Source organism: Sciurus carolinensis, chromosome 3 (assembly GCF_902686445.1).
Source record: "Sciurus carolinensis chromosome 3, mSciCar1.2, whole genome shotgun sequence".
In the NCBI taxonomy this organism is placed as follows: Eukaryota; Metazoa; Chordata; class Mammalia; order Rodentia; family Sciuridae; genus Sciurus; species Sciurus carolinensis.
In genome coordinates this window covers 94845699-94863373 of record NC_062215.1, presented here as the reverse complement: position 1 = coordinate 94863373, position 17675 = coordinate 94845699, and the positions used below count along the sequence as shown (strand labels likewise).

At 31.8% G+C, this 17675-nt stretch overlaps 1 protein-coding gene across 1 annotated transcript in view; it reads right to left on the bottom strand.

Annotated features, from left to right (window-relative positions):
• Positions 1 to 781: 781 nt before the first annotated feature.
• The window catches only part of Kynu (kynureninase), a 104329-nt gene continuing 87435 nt past the window's right edge, over positions 782 to 17675 (bottom strand). The window contains exons 11-14 of the mRNA XM_047545070.1: positions 13273 to 13325; positions 10483 to 10568; positions 2726 to 2956; positions 782 to 1647 (exon numbers count right to left, since the gene is read on the bottom strand). Of these exons, the coding sequence (XP_047401026.1) occupies positions 1510 to 1647; positions 2726 to 2956; positions 10483 to 10568; positions 13273 to 13325 (508 nt within the window). The 3' untranslated portion in view covers positions 782 to 1509. The remainder of the gene's footprint in view (positions 1648 to 2725; positions 2957 to 10482; positions 10569 to 13272; positions 13326 to 17675) is intronic.

Here is a 17675-nt window from a genome sequence, read left to right as displayed (position 1 = left end):
AGCTGCCAGTGTTGGTAGTTGTTAATGTTAGAGTTCCATGTCTTATTATTTAACTCTATCCTCCAAAATAGTTGTCTAAGTCAGTTTATTTGATTCAAAAAATGTATTTAATTAAGAGCAATAATAATGTATTGACTTTTTATTGCTAGTTATGTACATAAATGCACATTTTGTCAATTCATAGATACTGTTGTGGCATCAACAACTGAAAATAGCAAAGTCTGAGGTGAGTGTAACTTTGGTTTTCATAGTAGATAAGAAAGGTCCGAAAATTTGGGAAAAAGTGGTTGAAAGATGAAGCATTCATTTCCTAATTCCCCTCAATAGCAAGTATTCACTACTTCACAGACAGTACTATCTATTGTCAGGGGACATTCCTATTGGAAGAAACAAGAGCCTATGATGATATAAATAAAAGACCATCCTTGAAAAATATAAACTAGAATAAAGAGTGGGTGGGGAAATCAAATGAATAAATTTTTAACCAGCATTTCTTTCTTTCTTTTTTCTTTTTTTATTGTGGGCGGGGGGATACCAGGGGTTGAACTCAGGGGCACTAAACTGCTAAGCCACATCCCCAGCCCTATTTTGTATTTATTTAGAGACAGGGTCTCACTGAGTTGCTTAGCACCTTGCCATTGCTGAGGCTGTGTTTGAACTCATGATCCTCCTGCCTCAGCCTCCCGAGTCACCGGGATTACTGGCATGCACCACTGTGCCTGGCTACCAGAATTTCCTGAATGAGATAAAATAAAGTAATAAATATCAGAGCACAGCCAAATAATTTATGAAACTTTTATTACATATGCCATTTTCTAAATAAAATCCATGATATTGCATATTCATTGTGAGATCATAAAAGCAGGGCTAATGGTGATTTCAGGAAGTTACTTTTTGAAAATAAAAAGATATGTCCTCTTTCAGATATGTTCAACATGACAAAATGTTTTAGAATCAATAAAATAAGAGAAACATCATAAATATTGGTGTCTGATATTAAATATATATCTTAGTGTACAGTGTAGCTGAAAATAATTGAAAGCTATTGCCCAGTAAAATGTATTTTCTTTGCTGGAATTGGATAGAACATTGCAAAATCATACATATAGCAGACTGTTTAATCTTGATTCCTAAAATATACTCTTTGGTAAATTAAAACTAAAATATTTCCAATACTGACACAAAAATTCCATAAGAATTTGCAGTTGTCAGTCAAATTATAAATTAAACTAACAGAAAACATTTCAATAACCATGAAATGTAATGGCTAATTAAGACTGTGTTCCTAATGGTGTGATACATGTAGTCTTTGATTCCTCAAATTTGAAGAAACAGGACAACCATATAGATTTCAGAAGGACACAGATTTTTTAAAAAATGACATCAAATTTTTTTCTGTAAAGCATGTGATTTGTTGCCAGTTACATGAAATAAATTTTGAAATATTTTTAAAAGTAAAATTGAATAATAGTAAAATATGACATCTTTCAGTAAATCTGCATGTTAATCTTAAGAACATTGATACTTTTTTGTTTCTACAGCATCAAATACAGATGCAAGCAAATTGATGAATTTATAAACATCATGAAAAGAATTGTAGAGAGGAACTGGAGCCACTCGAATCCCATCTGGTTCTCGCTTGTCACACTGGAGGAAAAACAAAATTATATAAAGTCACAAAAGTTTTAGCACATACTGAAAATGTCCATTCAAGATAAACTTCCAGAAAGCATTCATGCTGGCTTCCATGAAACTTAATACATAAATAATTTTTTTGCTTTCAGTAAAACATGGTGTGTGTTTCTGTGATTTGAAACTTTCTTCTTAATAATGAAAATAATAATGGGCTGGACCTGAAGTCCAATCAGCAATTCTCATCTCTAAGCATCCAATACATCATATATTCATTTTTTTCTTTGGGGAAATCCTGGATGGACTTGAATCCTTGGACAAACTTAAAATGAATGAGAATCTTACAGGGAGTTTTAGCGAATTTTCCTTAAATTTAATTCTCTAATCCCTGATCTTACAGAGAAGTTGGTTATATCCATGGGAACACTGTAGGACTAGAAAATTTGGCCTGACCTGAAGATCACTATAGTCTACTTTAAGAAACACTCATTTGTAAACAGATGAAACAGTGTATAGTCTATGCATGCTGTCCTGTTTAACTCCCATCTCTTGTTATTTCTCTTCAAGAGTCTGAAGACCACATAGGCCTAAGGGTTAAAAAACTATATATTCCTTGCATGTTACTAATCCTGAGGATTGTCTTTATATCTTTTTTGACTAGGGTAAAAAAAACTGAGTTTATTAGACCACTAAATAAGACTAATTTCTTTTTAATAAGTTATATTCTTTTTTTCCAAGATTAAATAAAGTTATACTGGAGTTCTCATGAATCAAAACTAGTGAATTGATGGAAAACATATACTAATGGATTAAAATGAAATAATTTCTTTTTGCCCTGTAATGAAAAGACTGAGTAAGTTACATAATAGCATTTCTCACAACCAAAATTTGTAATACCTTCTCTTGACCAGAAAATGACAGATATATGTCTGTGCCCTGCACTTAGCTCTGCACTGTACGCCTGTTTGGCATAAAATTTATCCTAAAGGATTGATGTGAAATGACATGCAAATGAATAAACCAATAAATTCAAAATTTACCCCCAACTTACAACCCATAGAAATAATCTGGTAGCAATGGGAAATATACTTACAACAACTCCTCTTTTTTCTAGTTCTTCAAAAATATTTTTCTTGGGAATAGAAAATGTTAATGTCAATTGGCAGCCCCGATCCTCTATACTGGATGGAGTAATTATGTTCACAATTGGTTGCTTGGTTCCTCCTATATCTTTGCTAAAGTAAAGCTTGATCATATATTCCAGATAGCCAGTTAGCAAAATGGATTTTCTCCTCAATGCTTTTATAGTCGCTTGCCTAAAGATCTGCCAGATGAGAAACAATCAGGTTAGCAGTGTCTTATTGATCTACAAAGAAGCCCAAATTAAGTGTAAATCATGCATAAAAAAGGAGATACCCACTTTTGACCTATCCAACAAACACTCAGTTTTAGCTAATCTATTTTGTAAAAACATGTCCTCTCCTAAGTGTTTTGCCCTTAAACATTGAAGGCAAATTTCCATGACAGGAAAACTGTGCAAATGTAATTTAAACAATACTTGTGAAAGAAGAAAATTAAGTTAATAGCATATCCCTTCAGAGTTACTTTAAATTAATTTAATGACCAAGTAAAGCATACCTTAATGCATTTAAATATTTTGAAATTTAAACTTTTCTCTCAAAATCAGTTTATAAAATCATAATCAAAAAGACTTTTTCTATTATTATATATAGTTTGGTTAACAAAAAGTGCAATATGAGATAAATACATGTGTATAGGTGGAAGGCAATGTTAGCAACATTATCTGTCATTGTTTACTGATGTCCAAATCTCCCCCAGTTTAATAGTTAGAAAACAGTTAATAAGGAAGCTACATTTTCTTGGACTGAGAAACAAATAACATCACATAATATTTATTATTACAGAAGTATCAGACTAGTGTGTTTGTTTATTGTCTTCTTTTATCATTTTTTTCTTTGCTAAACTCAAGCACTGTTGTGAAAATACTACCATTTGCTGCCAGAAATGTCATACATTAAGATGAGTGACAAGGACTCACAATATCAGGTATTTGAACATTAGGGTAAGAACAGACATGCTTTTCTGGCTTATCTATGAAGATCAAGTGAAGTTGAAAAATATATCCTATGTACAAGAACTGAATAGACTGCAAATAGTTTATTCAGTAGCCTGGCATGCTACTTAATGTCCCTTTTCTGCACCATGGGCAAAAACATCAAGGATGTAGATAGGGACATGTGGTGATATTTAGAGTTTTTCAAGTCTATGATTACAGTTGTTCTTGTATGTACATGTGACATGTGTGGATTGGTATTCTAATAGGGCTCAGTTTAAGGTATAGATCTTCTGAAAATAATATAGATAGCATAGAGGCTATGAATTTGGCTGAAGGAGAAGATGGTATCTAAAACATGGAGTATTAAAAGGTAATGTTACTAAAAGGTAATGGTATGTAAAAAAGGGCTGGACAGAAAAGACAGAATGATACCTTCTCTCTCCAACCACACCTCATGGACTATGTCGCAGGCCTACAAAAGTATCAGTTGCAATTGGAGGTTGCTACTTTTATGTTCAGAAGGCAATTGAAATCTGGAGGCAAACAAACTGTTTCAAGACTTAGGTGACCCGGTTGCATGGAGTTTGATAGGAGGTATTTCATCATTTTCTCATGTAAAGCAAAATGTAAGTCTACTTCAACTTCAAGCAATGAAAACTCAAGGGAACTCAGCAAGTTTTTGATTAACATAGTCTGAAAGGGCAGGATTAACATAGTCTGAAAGCCCGGCAAGGCAGGGCCCAAAGTAGGTCTTGTTGGTGAAGTTTGGAATAAGAAAATATCAGAGAGATGAAAAGATTCTCTTAGGAGATCAATGATAAAATAAAATGTTTTAATTAATAAATAATTCTAGAAATATTTTTGGTTCTGCTACAGGTCCCAAAATACACAAATGGGGAAATGGGGGTAGTGAATGAAGTACAGTTATCCCTTGGGGATTGGTTCCAGGATCCCCCTGCATTACAAAACTCCCAATGCTCAAGTCTGTGAATAAAAATGGTGTAGTATGTGCATATCACCTATGTACTTCTTCCCATTTACTTTAAATGATCGCTAGATTACCTTTAGTACCCAGTATACTGTAAATGCCATGTAATTAGTTGTGACACTGCATTATTGAGGGACTAAAGACAAGGAAACAGGAGTCTGTACTTGTGCAAAAAATTTTTCCAGACCATTTTCAGTCCACGTGTGGACTCCATAGATATTGAGACTGTGGATATGGAGGGTTGACTGTATACTTAGAAGGATAATTTATCTGTGTTCATTGGTTTGTAAAATTCTGGGACTATTGCTTATATACAAAGTTTTAAAGTGAGTTAAAAGATTTTGCTTTTCTAGATTACTCTTGGTAACTAGAAATAGTTTTTTTAAATGGCAAACGGTCTTGATTTTAATACATTGTAGAACGTTGCTATTCTTTAATAAGAAAATAATCTTTAAATCTTATATGTTCCACATTACAACCACAAAGGCAGTTGTGTTCTGAAGCACTTTTAAATTTTTCTCAGAGTATAAAAGTCTATTCTGAGGTCTCACATAAAGATGCTATGGAGGCTAATAGAAGTTAACAGGGAAAGACAACAAATAACCTCTTTTCTTTTTGTTTCTTGTTATTTTTGTGTTTTCAGTATTCAAAAAGAATATTTTTTCAAGAAATTGGAAAAAATTAATGTAGCTTAAAAATGTTCAGCTTATGACAGAATTCTTGGCAGAGTTTTAACTACTAGGGCTTTTTTTTTTTTTTTTTTTTTTTTTTTTTTTTTTTTTTACTGAGTAAAATTAACACAAATCTGGGAACGATAGATAAGATGAACTGAAAATAGTACACATAGTGTGATGTTTTCAGTTGTCATATTTTTCCCTTAAATTCTTAAAATTGGGTCCCTAATGCAGTTGTGAAGAAACACAATGTTTTCTTTGTTTTGTTTGGGTTTTCTGATCTTCTGTGTGTGTATTAATTGTTCTAATTTTATAATTTAATACAATTTCCTTCATTATGAGTTTGTATATCGAACAGGCCTAAAATTGTCTACATATTGCTATATGTAAATGTGAAACTTCAATTTGGTTCAGGTTCTCTGGTCTAATTTCTAGGTCCTTGATCCATTTTGAGTTGAGTTTTATGCAGGGTGAAAGATAGGGGTTTAATTTTACTGCATATGGATTTTCAGTTTTCCCAGCATCATTTGTTGAACAAGCTATCTTTTCTTCATTGTATGTTTTTGGCACCTTTGTCTAGTATGAGATAACTGTATTTATGTGTGTTTGTCTCTGTGTCCTCTATTCTATATCATTGGTCTATCTGTCTATTTTGGTGCCAGTACCATGTTATTTTTGTTACTATTGTCTGTAGTATAGTTTAAGGCTGGTTTTATGATATCACCTGCATCCCTCTTCCTGCTCAGGATTGCTTTGAATATTCAAGGTCTCTTATTCTTCCAGATGAATTTCATGATTGCTTTCTCTATTTCTATGAGAAACATCGCTGGGATTTTATTGGAATTGCATTGAGTCTGTATAGTGCCTTTGGTGGTATGGTCATTTTGACAATATTAATTCTGCCTATCAAAGAACATGGGAGATCTTTTCATCTTCTAAGGTTTTCTTTAATTTCTTTCTTTAGTATTCTGTAAACTTCATTGCAGAGTTCTTTCACCTCTTTGTTTAGATTGATTCCCAAGTGTTTTATTTTATTTTTTTGAGGCTATTCCAAATGGAGTAGATAAAGTAGGACTGAGTCTTCATCACGTTGGCTTAGGACCAGACTTCCTTAACAAGACTCCCAGAGTGCAAGAAATGAAAGCAAGAATCAATAAATGGAATGCATTCAAACTAAAAAGCTTTTTTCTCAGCAAAGGAAACAATCAATAATGTGAAAAGAGAGCCTACACAGTGGGAGAAAATCTTTTCCACACGAACTTCAGATAGAGCATGAATCTCCAAAATTTATAAAAAATATAAAAAACTTTACACCAAAATTTCAAAGAACCCAATCAATAAATGGGTTAAGGAACTGGGCAGACACTTCACAGAAGATATACAAGTGATCAACAAATATATGAAAAAGTGTACTACATCTCTAGTAATTAGAGAAATGAAATCAAAACTACCTTAAGATTTCATCTTACTCCAATTAGAATGGTGATTATCAAGAATATAAGTAATAATAGGTGTTGGCGTGAATGTGGGGAAAAATGTACACTCATAAGTTGCTAGTGGCATTGCAAAGTGGTGCAGTCATTCTGGAAAGCAGTATGGAGGTTCCTCAGAAAACTTGGAATGGAACCACCACTTGACCCAGTTATTCCACTCCTTAGTTTATACCCAAAGGTATAATCAGCATAGTACAGTAATGCAACCACATCAATGTTTATAGCAGCTCAATTCACAATAGTTAGATTGTGGAATCAACCTAAATACCCTTCAATCGATAAATGGATAAAGAAACTGTGGTATATATACACAATGAAATATTATTCAGCCACAAAGAATAAAATTTTGGCATTTGCAGGTAATCGGATGGAGTTGGAGAATATCATGCTAAGTGAGATAAACCAATCTCAAAAAAACAAAGGCCAAATATCTTTTCTGATAAGTGAATGATGATACGTAATGGGGTGGGGGCTGGGTAAGAGAAGAATGGAGGGACTTTGGATTGTGTAGAGGAAAATGGGGAGGAGAGAGTGGAGGAAGGAAAGATAGTGGAATGGTACAAACATCATTATTCTATGTATGTGTATGATTACACAAATGGTGTGTATCTACATTGTGTACAACCATAGAAATGAAAAATTGTACCCCATTTGTGTACAATGAATCAAGATGCAGAGTGTAAAAATAAAAATAATAAAAAAGCAAATTTCAGTTATAAAATTAATCTATATCAAAATAACTAAATAAATAAATATAAAACTTCAAGTATATATAAATTTCAAATGAATAATTAGAAGAGTGAGGGAACTTCTGAAATAATCTACTCTAAATACTTCAGAAAAATGAGGCAAATAAATTCCAGAGCAGTAGTTTCATGTTTAAGGTTATGTATAGTGACCACTGTTTGATAGAATACTCACTCAGTTTTTAGCTTCAAGCTACTTCCTTTCATCCACAATATTTTTAAATGACTGTATAAGTGATTAGATGGTGGAATGAGACAGACATTATTACCCTATGTACATGTATGATTACATGAATGGTGTGAATCTACATTGTTTACAACATAGAAATGAAAAATTATACCCCACTTGTACACAGTGAATCAAAATGCAGTCTGTAAAAATAAAAAACAATAAAAAAGACAGTTTGAAACTGACGATAAGGTATTTTTAATAGAATTAATCATCATGTGCACTCATATTAGTCTTTTACAAATTCATAGCATTGAAAATCTGAGGTCATGTTCATGTAATATTGATTCTTGAGTACAGAATCTCTCTTTACAGTTAAAATGTCAGTATGTAGAATATTTTCTAAAAAGAAGGTGGAAACAAAGGAGGCAGTTCAAGTCATGCATGTATTTCTTTTACTTACTTCAACTTCAACCATGTATCTCCTACAATACAATAGCTTCTTATAAAAATAAGGTAAATACTAGCATGGTTGATTCAATGATGCTGACTCACAGGGCAAAGCTCAGAAATGTATAGAAAGCTGGGTATTTTAACAGACATTGTGGAGCATCTATTACTTTATAATTTGAACATTTTATAATTTATAATGAGTAGAAAGAGTTTTGAACAATTCTTTCACAAACATAAAGTTTGACTAAAGATAATTATGGTCAGAACATAGGTTTAGTAGTAAATGACTTTGGTAGGAGGCTCTAGAGAGTTAATTAAGTGATGACAAGTGCGGGAGAGATGTCTATATTCCTCTTTTAATGTTTTTGCTTATGTTTGGTTATGTTTAAGCTTAGATATTAAAAGAAAAAAATAAAATAGTTTTCAGATTTTTAGAATAAAATTTTGTCTAGGTTCCACTAATGCAGTTTGGTAGGAAACTAGTGGTAGAAAAAACAAGAATCTTCTCTTTTCTATAGAAGAAAGGGTACCTATTGGAAGAAAGATCAGCTTGCGGCAGAGAACATATCAAAATGAGAGTGTATAAAAGGAAATCTCTAGTTATGTCTGAAAAGTTATTTGTAATGATAATCAGATAAAATCATGTTATTTTCTAGTCCTTCTATGATATGTCTTAATGTCTTTCAGATTATAACTCATCTCCCTGATTCAAACACAAAGTAAACTGAAATTTTACTGTTTAAAAATGTTTCTTTGAGAAACATATTTTTAACCAAATGACTGTAATAAGCAATTCAAATATTATTATCTGAATTACTAAGATTTTTACAAAAAACAAAAATAGTGTCCACTGGGTCACTAATTGAAAAAATCTTGTCACTGGGTCTATAATCCAATTACAAAAAATCTGCCCAAAAGTGAAAACAGCTCATGCTCCATCAAGTGGTCAACCTGACTAGCTGCTCCCTAAATTATGATGAAATGAAAATGAGGCAATTATCTCTGTCTAGTGATGAACTTGAATAAAAACAAAGGAACTTGACACTGCCATCCAGTGGTCAGAATGAGAAACTGCCATGAGTATTCACGAAATTCATCAATTTAGGGCATAGAAGGGATCTAGAAGTCTTTATTCAGTCACTCATTTGATTCTGGAACCCTCCAAAATTGGATTTCCCAAAATATCATCAACTAGATTACTTTAGGAGGTATTGAATAAAAATAAAATTCTTATTTGAATAACTGTATATATAAACCTTAATAGGTATGTACATTTACTTAAAATATATTTTACTCAAATATTTGTATATAAAATATATATTAAATTAATATTTGTATTAATTTTATTAATCATATATCATATGATTATTAACAATCTATCTTTACTCAAATAAATTTAGTTTGTTCCTAAATAATATCAAAGAAATCAGTTTGGTTTTCTAGATACTTATATATATCTTTATTTTTCTATTTTTATATGCACATATACATATAAAAGTTAACTCATTACATAAATATTAATTTTATGGTGAGACTAGCTTGAACAAAGTATTAATTTAAAGAACTATACTGAGTTACAATAGTACAGATTATATAATGGCATAGACGCCCCATAAAAACAAGCTCTAATGAGGAGATCTTACTCAATGTTTGATTTGCTCTTATTATTATTATTTTAGAGAAGAGAACACAATTCATTTTTTAAAATTTGATGCATTATAATTTTATATAATAATGGAATTTATTTTTCTAATTATTAATAATTCCCCTCACCTGAATGTAAGTCTTTTATAGCTTTGTCACCAGGTACTCATAAGTTCATTGGCTTACAGAAGTGGAAGAAACAGAATCCCCAGTAATCACAACAGTACCTGGCACATAAGTTTTTTCTCAGTAAGTACATGTTGCTGAAGAATTAATACTGGATACCAAATTGTTTATAGAGAGACAGGGAAAATGTTAAATAACTTATTCGAGTTCACACAGATTTTAAGTGGAATCAAAAAATATGTCTCCCCAGCTGAGTTCCATTTAGTGTTTACTACGTTCCAACAATGTGCCAAGCCCTGAGACTAGGACAGGAAATGTAAATGTCACTGTTCCAATGGGAAAATGCTGCATTTTGTCCTTCCTTTATGTACAGGGTACATTTATGATTTTGCTGATGAGCAGAGAAAGTCCTACATCCTGTGGCAACCAGTTAAGGAGAAAAGGTAAAGACGCGGGAAGGCTGGCATACAGATCTCTTACCTCCAAACTAGCGTGCAACAAACAGACCAGAAGAATGGGAGGATTGGAAATACGGAATCCATTGACACCAGGGATTAACTGAAGTTCTGAAAAATTAATATCATGTCTTTATTAAAGAATATGCTTTAAAGAGAGCCATCAAGACAAGAAAGAAACAGTAAAAGATTAGGACTTAAATATTTTTATTACTAGGTGAGATGTCTGAGACATTTAAGAGAAACTCAATAGAGTGAAAATATTGGCATATTTTCTTTGCACTGGCAATTCCCATCTCTCCTGTCCCTGCCTTCTCAGCAGACTACCACACAATATGTTGTATTAATATGTTGTATTAAGCTGAGCACAGTGGTATGTGCCTGTGATTCCAGTTTGTCAGAGGAGGTTGAGGCAGAAGCATACCAAGTTTGAGTGCAGCCTGGACAACATAGCAAGACCCCACCTTAAAAACAAACAAACAAACAAAAACAAAACAAACAAACAAAATTGACCTCTTCTAGAAGTTTTTCCTGACTCTCTCCTCTGCCTGCCTTCCAACTTCCAAGCCGGTATTATCTGTTGGCCCCATGCTTTGATTTTCTATCATGGAACAATGTCTTCTTTTCTTCTCCTCCTTCTCCTTCTTATCCCCCTTCTCTTTCCAACTCCCTCACTCCCTCTCTTCCCTCTCCTCCTCCTCCTCCTCCTCCTCTTTCTTCTTCTTCTTCTTCTTTTTTTTTTTTTTTTTTTTGTTTAGTATTGAGAATTGAAACCAGGAGCACTCTACCACTGAGCCACATCCCAGTCCTTTTTATTTTTATATTTTTGGAGACAGGCTCTCACTATGTTTGCCCTGGTTGGCATTGAAGTTGAGGTCCTCCTGTCTCAGCCTTCTTAGTAGCTGGGATTGTGGGTATACTTGAGAAAGAACACCAAGATATGAATGTAGTTGTAATGTCACCCAAAGGCAGAAAGATGAATAAAATAACCTGCAAGGTTACTTTTAGCTCCAGGATTATTAGGTCATGTGGCTTACTTAGAATAAAGAAGAGAGCTTAAAAAAATTGCCTAAGTATAACATATTGAAAATATTTTGAGAACAGGTATTTTTCCAGTTAGATTAAGTACATTAAATTGTAGCAAGTTAAATCCAACAGGGCTAAAAATTGTTTAGTAAGAAATTAAACTAAAACTAAGCTTAACTAAGAAAATATTAAAATACAAAAGATCTTTAAAAATTCTTCTAATCTGGGGCAAGTTTAACTGTGACCTGTAGGTCAAATCCAATCCACCACCTATTTTTTAAAATAAAGTTTTATTGGAACATGGTCATAATTATAGTTTGAATCTGAAATGTACCCAAAGGCTCACATATTTAAGACTTGGTCTTTAGCTGATGCTGCTATTGGGAAGTGGTGGAAACTTTAAGAGGCAGGGCTGAGTTGGAAGAGGTGGGTCACCAGGGACACACCTTTGATGTTTATTTTGTCCCCAGCCCCTGACACACTCTCTTTCTCTCTGCTTCTAAGTTACAGAGGGTGAGAAGTTTTACTCTACTATGCTTTTCGACCATCATATCCTGCCTCACCACAGTCCCAGAAACAGTGCAGCCAGCCAATCATGGACCAAAAGCTCTGAAACACTGAGTCAAAATAAATCTTTTCTTCTTTAACTCATTTTTCTCAGTTATTTTGTCACAGCAGTGGAGAGTTGATGAACATAATCAAAGTAATTTATCTGTGCATTTCTGTAGTTGCTTTAGATTCAGAAGGCAGAGCTGAATATTTGCACACAGACCCATATGACACAAAAAACCTATAATTTTTCCTATTTTGTGTTTCACATAAAATGTTTGTCCATCTCTTACCTAATCAAATTTCTTTATAAGAAGAGCCACCAAGAATTTAAGTAACTGGCACAACAAAGCTAATCATTTCAGCAACCACAATAAAAAACAGGTTTCCTGATTTGATTAAAGTTGTCCACCCTTTGTATCCTGGTTGCTGTAAATTATAATATATATAGAGAGAGAACAGTATCTCAGGTTTGGAAGCACTCTGAAAGATTTAGTTTACAATGAACTCTCAAAGCACTTACAATGTTTTCTGTATTCCATATGGCTAGAAATAGGGTCACTCAGGAAACAAAATAGAACACTCTTTGAGACAAATATGCAGCACAGTTTTATTTCTGTTCACTGGGGTTTAAAATCACTCTTTGGTACATGGCAAAAGCAACAAAAAAGGAATATTTGGAAAAAGAGTAAAAAACGGATCATTTTTAAAAGTACTGCTATATGCTACTTGGTTTACAGTTTTGAATTTGACTTACCCTAAAACCAGACCCTGAAATAAATATCATTCACACTAGGTATGTGGAACAGAATAGTAAGGACACAAGACGAATATTGTGATTTGAAGCATCACAAAACTATTACTCAGCAAAGTGGGACTGGCACCCAAGTCTCTCTGGGTCTGACCTTGAATACCAGTACCCAATTCCCTCCTGTTTCTTGTTTCCACTGCTTGATGTTTTAGACACTCCACATGGAGAGGATCTGATAAAGTCACAAGGGCCATAAGTTAAATTTCATTTCCTTTTATCTCTCTATAAAGGAATAGACTCAAAATTATGCTAAAATCTATAAACACTCTTACACACTGAAAATGTCATTTCTTATTTTAAGAAATCTCAGTGACATTTTCAAAGTGTAGTTTCCATGGGGCATGTATATTATATGTGATATACAAATAGATGAAAATTAAAATGAAGTTAAAATAAAGTGACTTATGAAATAAAATTGAATATACTTACTGTTATCCATTTTAAATCTGGTGCTGAGGTCATGGCCAAACCATCCCACTAACCTAAAATATAAGGTACCCATTAAATGTTTTGGCCTACACTAATGGTTGCAACTAATTTAGGAATCTGTAAGCACACTAAAATCACTTATGCTTTAAGTTCTGAAATATTTAAACAGATAAATGTTAAGTGATAGAATAAGGCACATACCATTTATAATGTTGTCAAAAGTAAGGATAAAATCAATTTAATTTTTTGTAGCAAATCATATGAAGGACTATATTTAAGGTTTTTTTCTTATTTAAAGTTCAATAAAATGATTCAAAATGTTAAGGAGTATTTTTTAACTTCAAAATAAAGTTAAAATCTCAATAAGGTAAAAAATTAATATATTTTCATAATAGAAACTCTAAGTAGAAATGGTAGCTCCAAAGCACTATTTACTCATTGGTATTTTAAAACTAAAGTTCTAAAGAAACTGGTTACTTTCATACTTTAATAAAAATGTTAATTAGCAAGACATAAAAAAGCATCATATATAGGAACAATAATACTTTGGAGATATTGCTAGATGGTGCATAGAGAACAATTCATAGCTTGGCAATTCAGAATAATTTCAGTAAACTTTAAAAGAAAGAAAATAAATCAGAAATAAAATTGAAAAGTTTATTACACAAGAAAAACTGAAATCAATGTGCAAGAAAAGTCGAAATTAATTGTTCAAAACCACAAAATAACAGTTCTGTTGATGCATAGATCAAATGTCAATTGTGGGAGATAGACACCAATTAATTGAGAAAATATAAGAAATTGTAGGTATGAAAAATAAACAGTATTTGGATAAAAAATCATGAAATAGGGAAAAGATGAACATTATAAAAAATTACATTAACTTATAAACCTAAATAAAATGAATACTTTTAAAAGATAATACTAAATATTCAACTTAATTCTAGAATGACAGAAAGTCTAAATCAACAGATTGTAATAGAAGCAACAGAGAAAATAACAAACATTTGAAACTCCTAAAAGTAGATGGTCTCATAGAGAAATTCTACCAACACTTTTCAGTTGTTAATCCCAATGCATTTTAAACTATTTCAGCACACAGACAACAAAATACAAATCAAAACAGAGTTATGGGAAAAATTAGCATTATTGTGATACTAATATTAATGTTAATATTAAACCAGTTTAGAATTGAACATATTTAAAAATGCAAGCTAATCTTTAGAATAGTATAAAATCTTATATAAAATATTAGCAATCAGATTTTAACAATACATTAAAATATTTTTATGTTTTTAACAGTGGGGTTCATTTCAGGAATGCAAGAATAGCTTTATACTAGCAAATTTATTAGTATACATTCATTATATATATTAGACAAAAATCAGAGGATTATCTCCACAGACCCTGTAAAGACATTTACACCCTTCCACAACTATTTTTAATTAAAAAATTAAAGGATATAATGGAAACCACCTATCTCAAACCTACAAGTCAAACTTAGCAAAGAAACATCAAAGATACTTTCATTAATATGAACAATTTATTTACAGATGCAAAAATGTGAAGAGGAAGTAAATTATTACCATTTTCAAACTATATAATTTTGTGCCTGGTATGAACAAAAGGATAATTTAATATTCCATTCTAGTATAAAATGAAAATAAAAATAAAAATTAAATTTAAAATTTAAAGTTACCATGAAAAGTTTAAAACTTACATTCTTAGGGAAAAACAACAAAAAACTTGAGTAACATTCACATTAAGAAAAAAGTCAATTATCTTTAAATTATTGTACATATTTAATATGATCCAAGTAAAAATGCAAGTGGGTTTTTGTTTATTTGCTTTTACTTATAACTAAGACAAATGGATTCTAATATCATATGGAAAAACAAAACATGAAATATACTAAGAATTCTATAAGATCGTAGGAACAATGGAGTGGAATATTCCTATAAGATGCTACTATATTGCAAAATTTCCAAATGGAAGAAAAGTGGTACTGTGTCAGCAAATCGAATAATGTACAGTCCATTTACTAATAACTCTAAGGAGAAACTAGGTATTATTTCCATAGACCAATGAATAAGGGGAAAATCCTGTCAAACAACAATCTATTTATAAAATAATTTTCAATTCATATTGCAATGTATCATTTAATCCTCTTAGTATAAAAGAACCTAGCCATAACAGAGAATGAAATCCTGATATTTGCTACAACATGGATGGACCTGGGGGACATCATGAAAGTAAAATAAGCTGGATACATTACCACGTGATCTCACTCATTTGTGAAATATAAGAAACTGATTTCAAAGTGATTGAGAGTACAATAATGGTTATTAGAGGTTGAGAGTATAGGGGAAAGAGAATTGGGTAAATGTTAATCAATGGATACTCAGTTACAGTGAGGTGGGAGTAAAAAGTTCAGACAGGTTATTTGTAAGTAGACTGTAGATAACAATTGTGTACTATATATCTCAAAATGCTAAATAAAAGATGTTGGAATTTTTCTCCATAAAGAAGTGCTTAATATTTGGGAAGACAGATGTTTAACCTGATTCACAATGTATACATGAATCAAAACATCATGTAGTACTCCACTAACATGTACAATATTTGCAGTTTAATGTATCCAGTTAAAAAACAAAAATTAAAATATATGTATATATTTTGTCTTAATGACATATATATATATAATGACTTATATATATATATATATATATAAGTCATTAAGACAAAAATGGCAGCACGCCAAAATAGGTCAAAGATCTGAATATATTATTTATAGAAAAGAGAAATGGTTCTTGAAAGTTAAAAAGAAAACCTATTGACTTACTAATGATAAAAATACAAGTTAAAACTACATCGAGATAACATTGTTCATCTCTCAGAGTGACAAAAATTCAGAAGTTTCACAAACACACTCCATTGGTATGACTGAGGAAAAGGAAAATGCCCATGTATTATTGTGAGGGTATAATTTGATGGCTTCCTGTGGGAAACAAATGATTAAAGTCATAAAAGTTATAAATACTTAACTACTGATCTGGCAAATTCATCTGGGATTTACTCTGGAGAAGTACTTACATAAGTATGAGGGTGAATTAAGTGTAAGTATAGTCATTACATCATTTTAGTGATAATCCAGAATTGACAGGAAACTACATTCTCTTCAATAGGAGGCTGATTTTGTCAATTATGGTAAATGCATATAATAAATACTATGCAATTGTTAAGTTAAAAATGAATGGGGAAGAATTGTGTGTATTGATAGGGAATGATTACAAGACACAAGATCCAAACAAAGAAAGGTGTAGCACAGAACACATTATAGCATTTATTCATACTGAGTAATTGCTGCTTTATTTTCTTTTCTTTCTTTTTTTTTCCTCAACAGAAGAAAAAAAATTTACAATGTAAATTCAGGAACTCAGATACTTACCTCTCAGTGTTTGTAGGAAAGGGTAATAGAGGTGCTGTTATGTGATGTGATAAATAGTTGATAGGTTAAACACATTAGGACAACTGAGTCAGCCTAGAGATGGACCAGGAGCAACCCTTAGGATCTTAGCCAGTATATGTGTATGTTTTAGCAAAAGACAAAGGACACACTTCTTTTGCTACAGTCAGAGCTACAGTCAGAGCAGTATGTACAAGGGCCCAGAGCTGAGGAAGGGTGAGCAACTTTGGTAGTTAAGTGACCTTCCTAAAGCAAATTACTGCTGCTTAGCATGTACAAAGTCCTTGTTTTGAACATCAGCACCACAAAACAAACAAGCAAAAAACTTACATTCCTTCCAAAGCAAACTTCTCCATATTGTGTAAATGACAATTATGCCAACCATAAGAAATGTAGTCAGTATGTATTGAAGAGGCATTAATTGAAATACTTTCAACAATTTCTAAAATTTGCTTTTAACTTTTTAAATCTTGATTTAAACTAGGCTCAAATTTCAAATTATAAAAGAATAATTATCCAAAGTTTTTTTTTTCTTGTTGTTGAATAGTTAGCTTCCAAGTCATAACCTTTCTCAATTCTAATATATAAATAGGAGCTCAAATAATTCCTTGAACTTCATCATTAGGATAAAGGAGGAGAAAAATCTTATGATTAAATTATTCATATGAGATGTTGAAGATAATCACAATGGATATTAATTTTGAAAATAAGATTTAATTTAAGACAGAAATAAGAAGTATCTGAGATTTTTCTAGTAATGATTTATTTAATTTTATTCTTTCTGGTAACAATTTATAAGATCCATGTCCACAAAGAACATTTTCAATTTATACGGTATACATAGAAGAAAGAGCTTCATAGTCCTATTTGAAATAACCTATTTAAATATTGTTGTGAAGTTTACATATTAACACTGAAAGATGCTTCTATGAGAAAA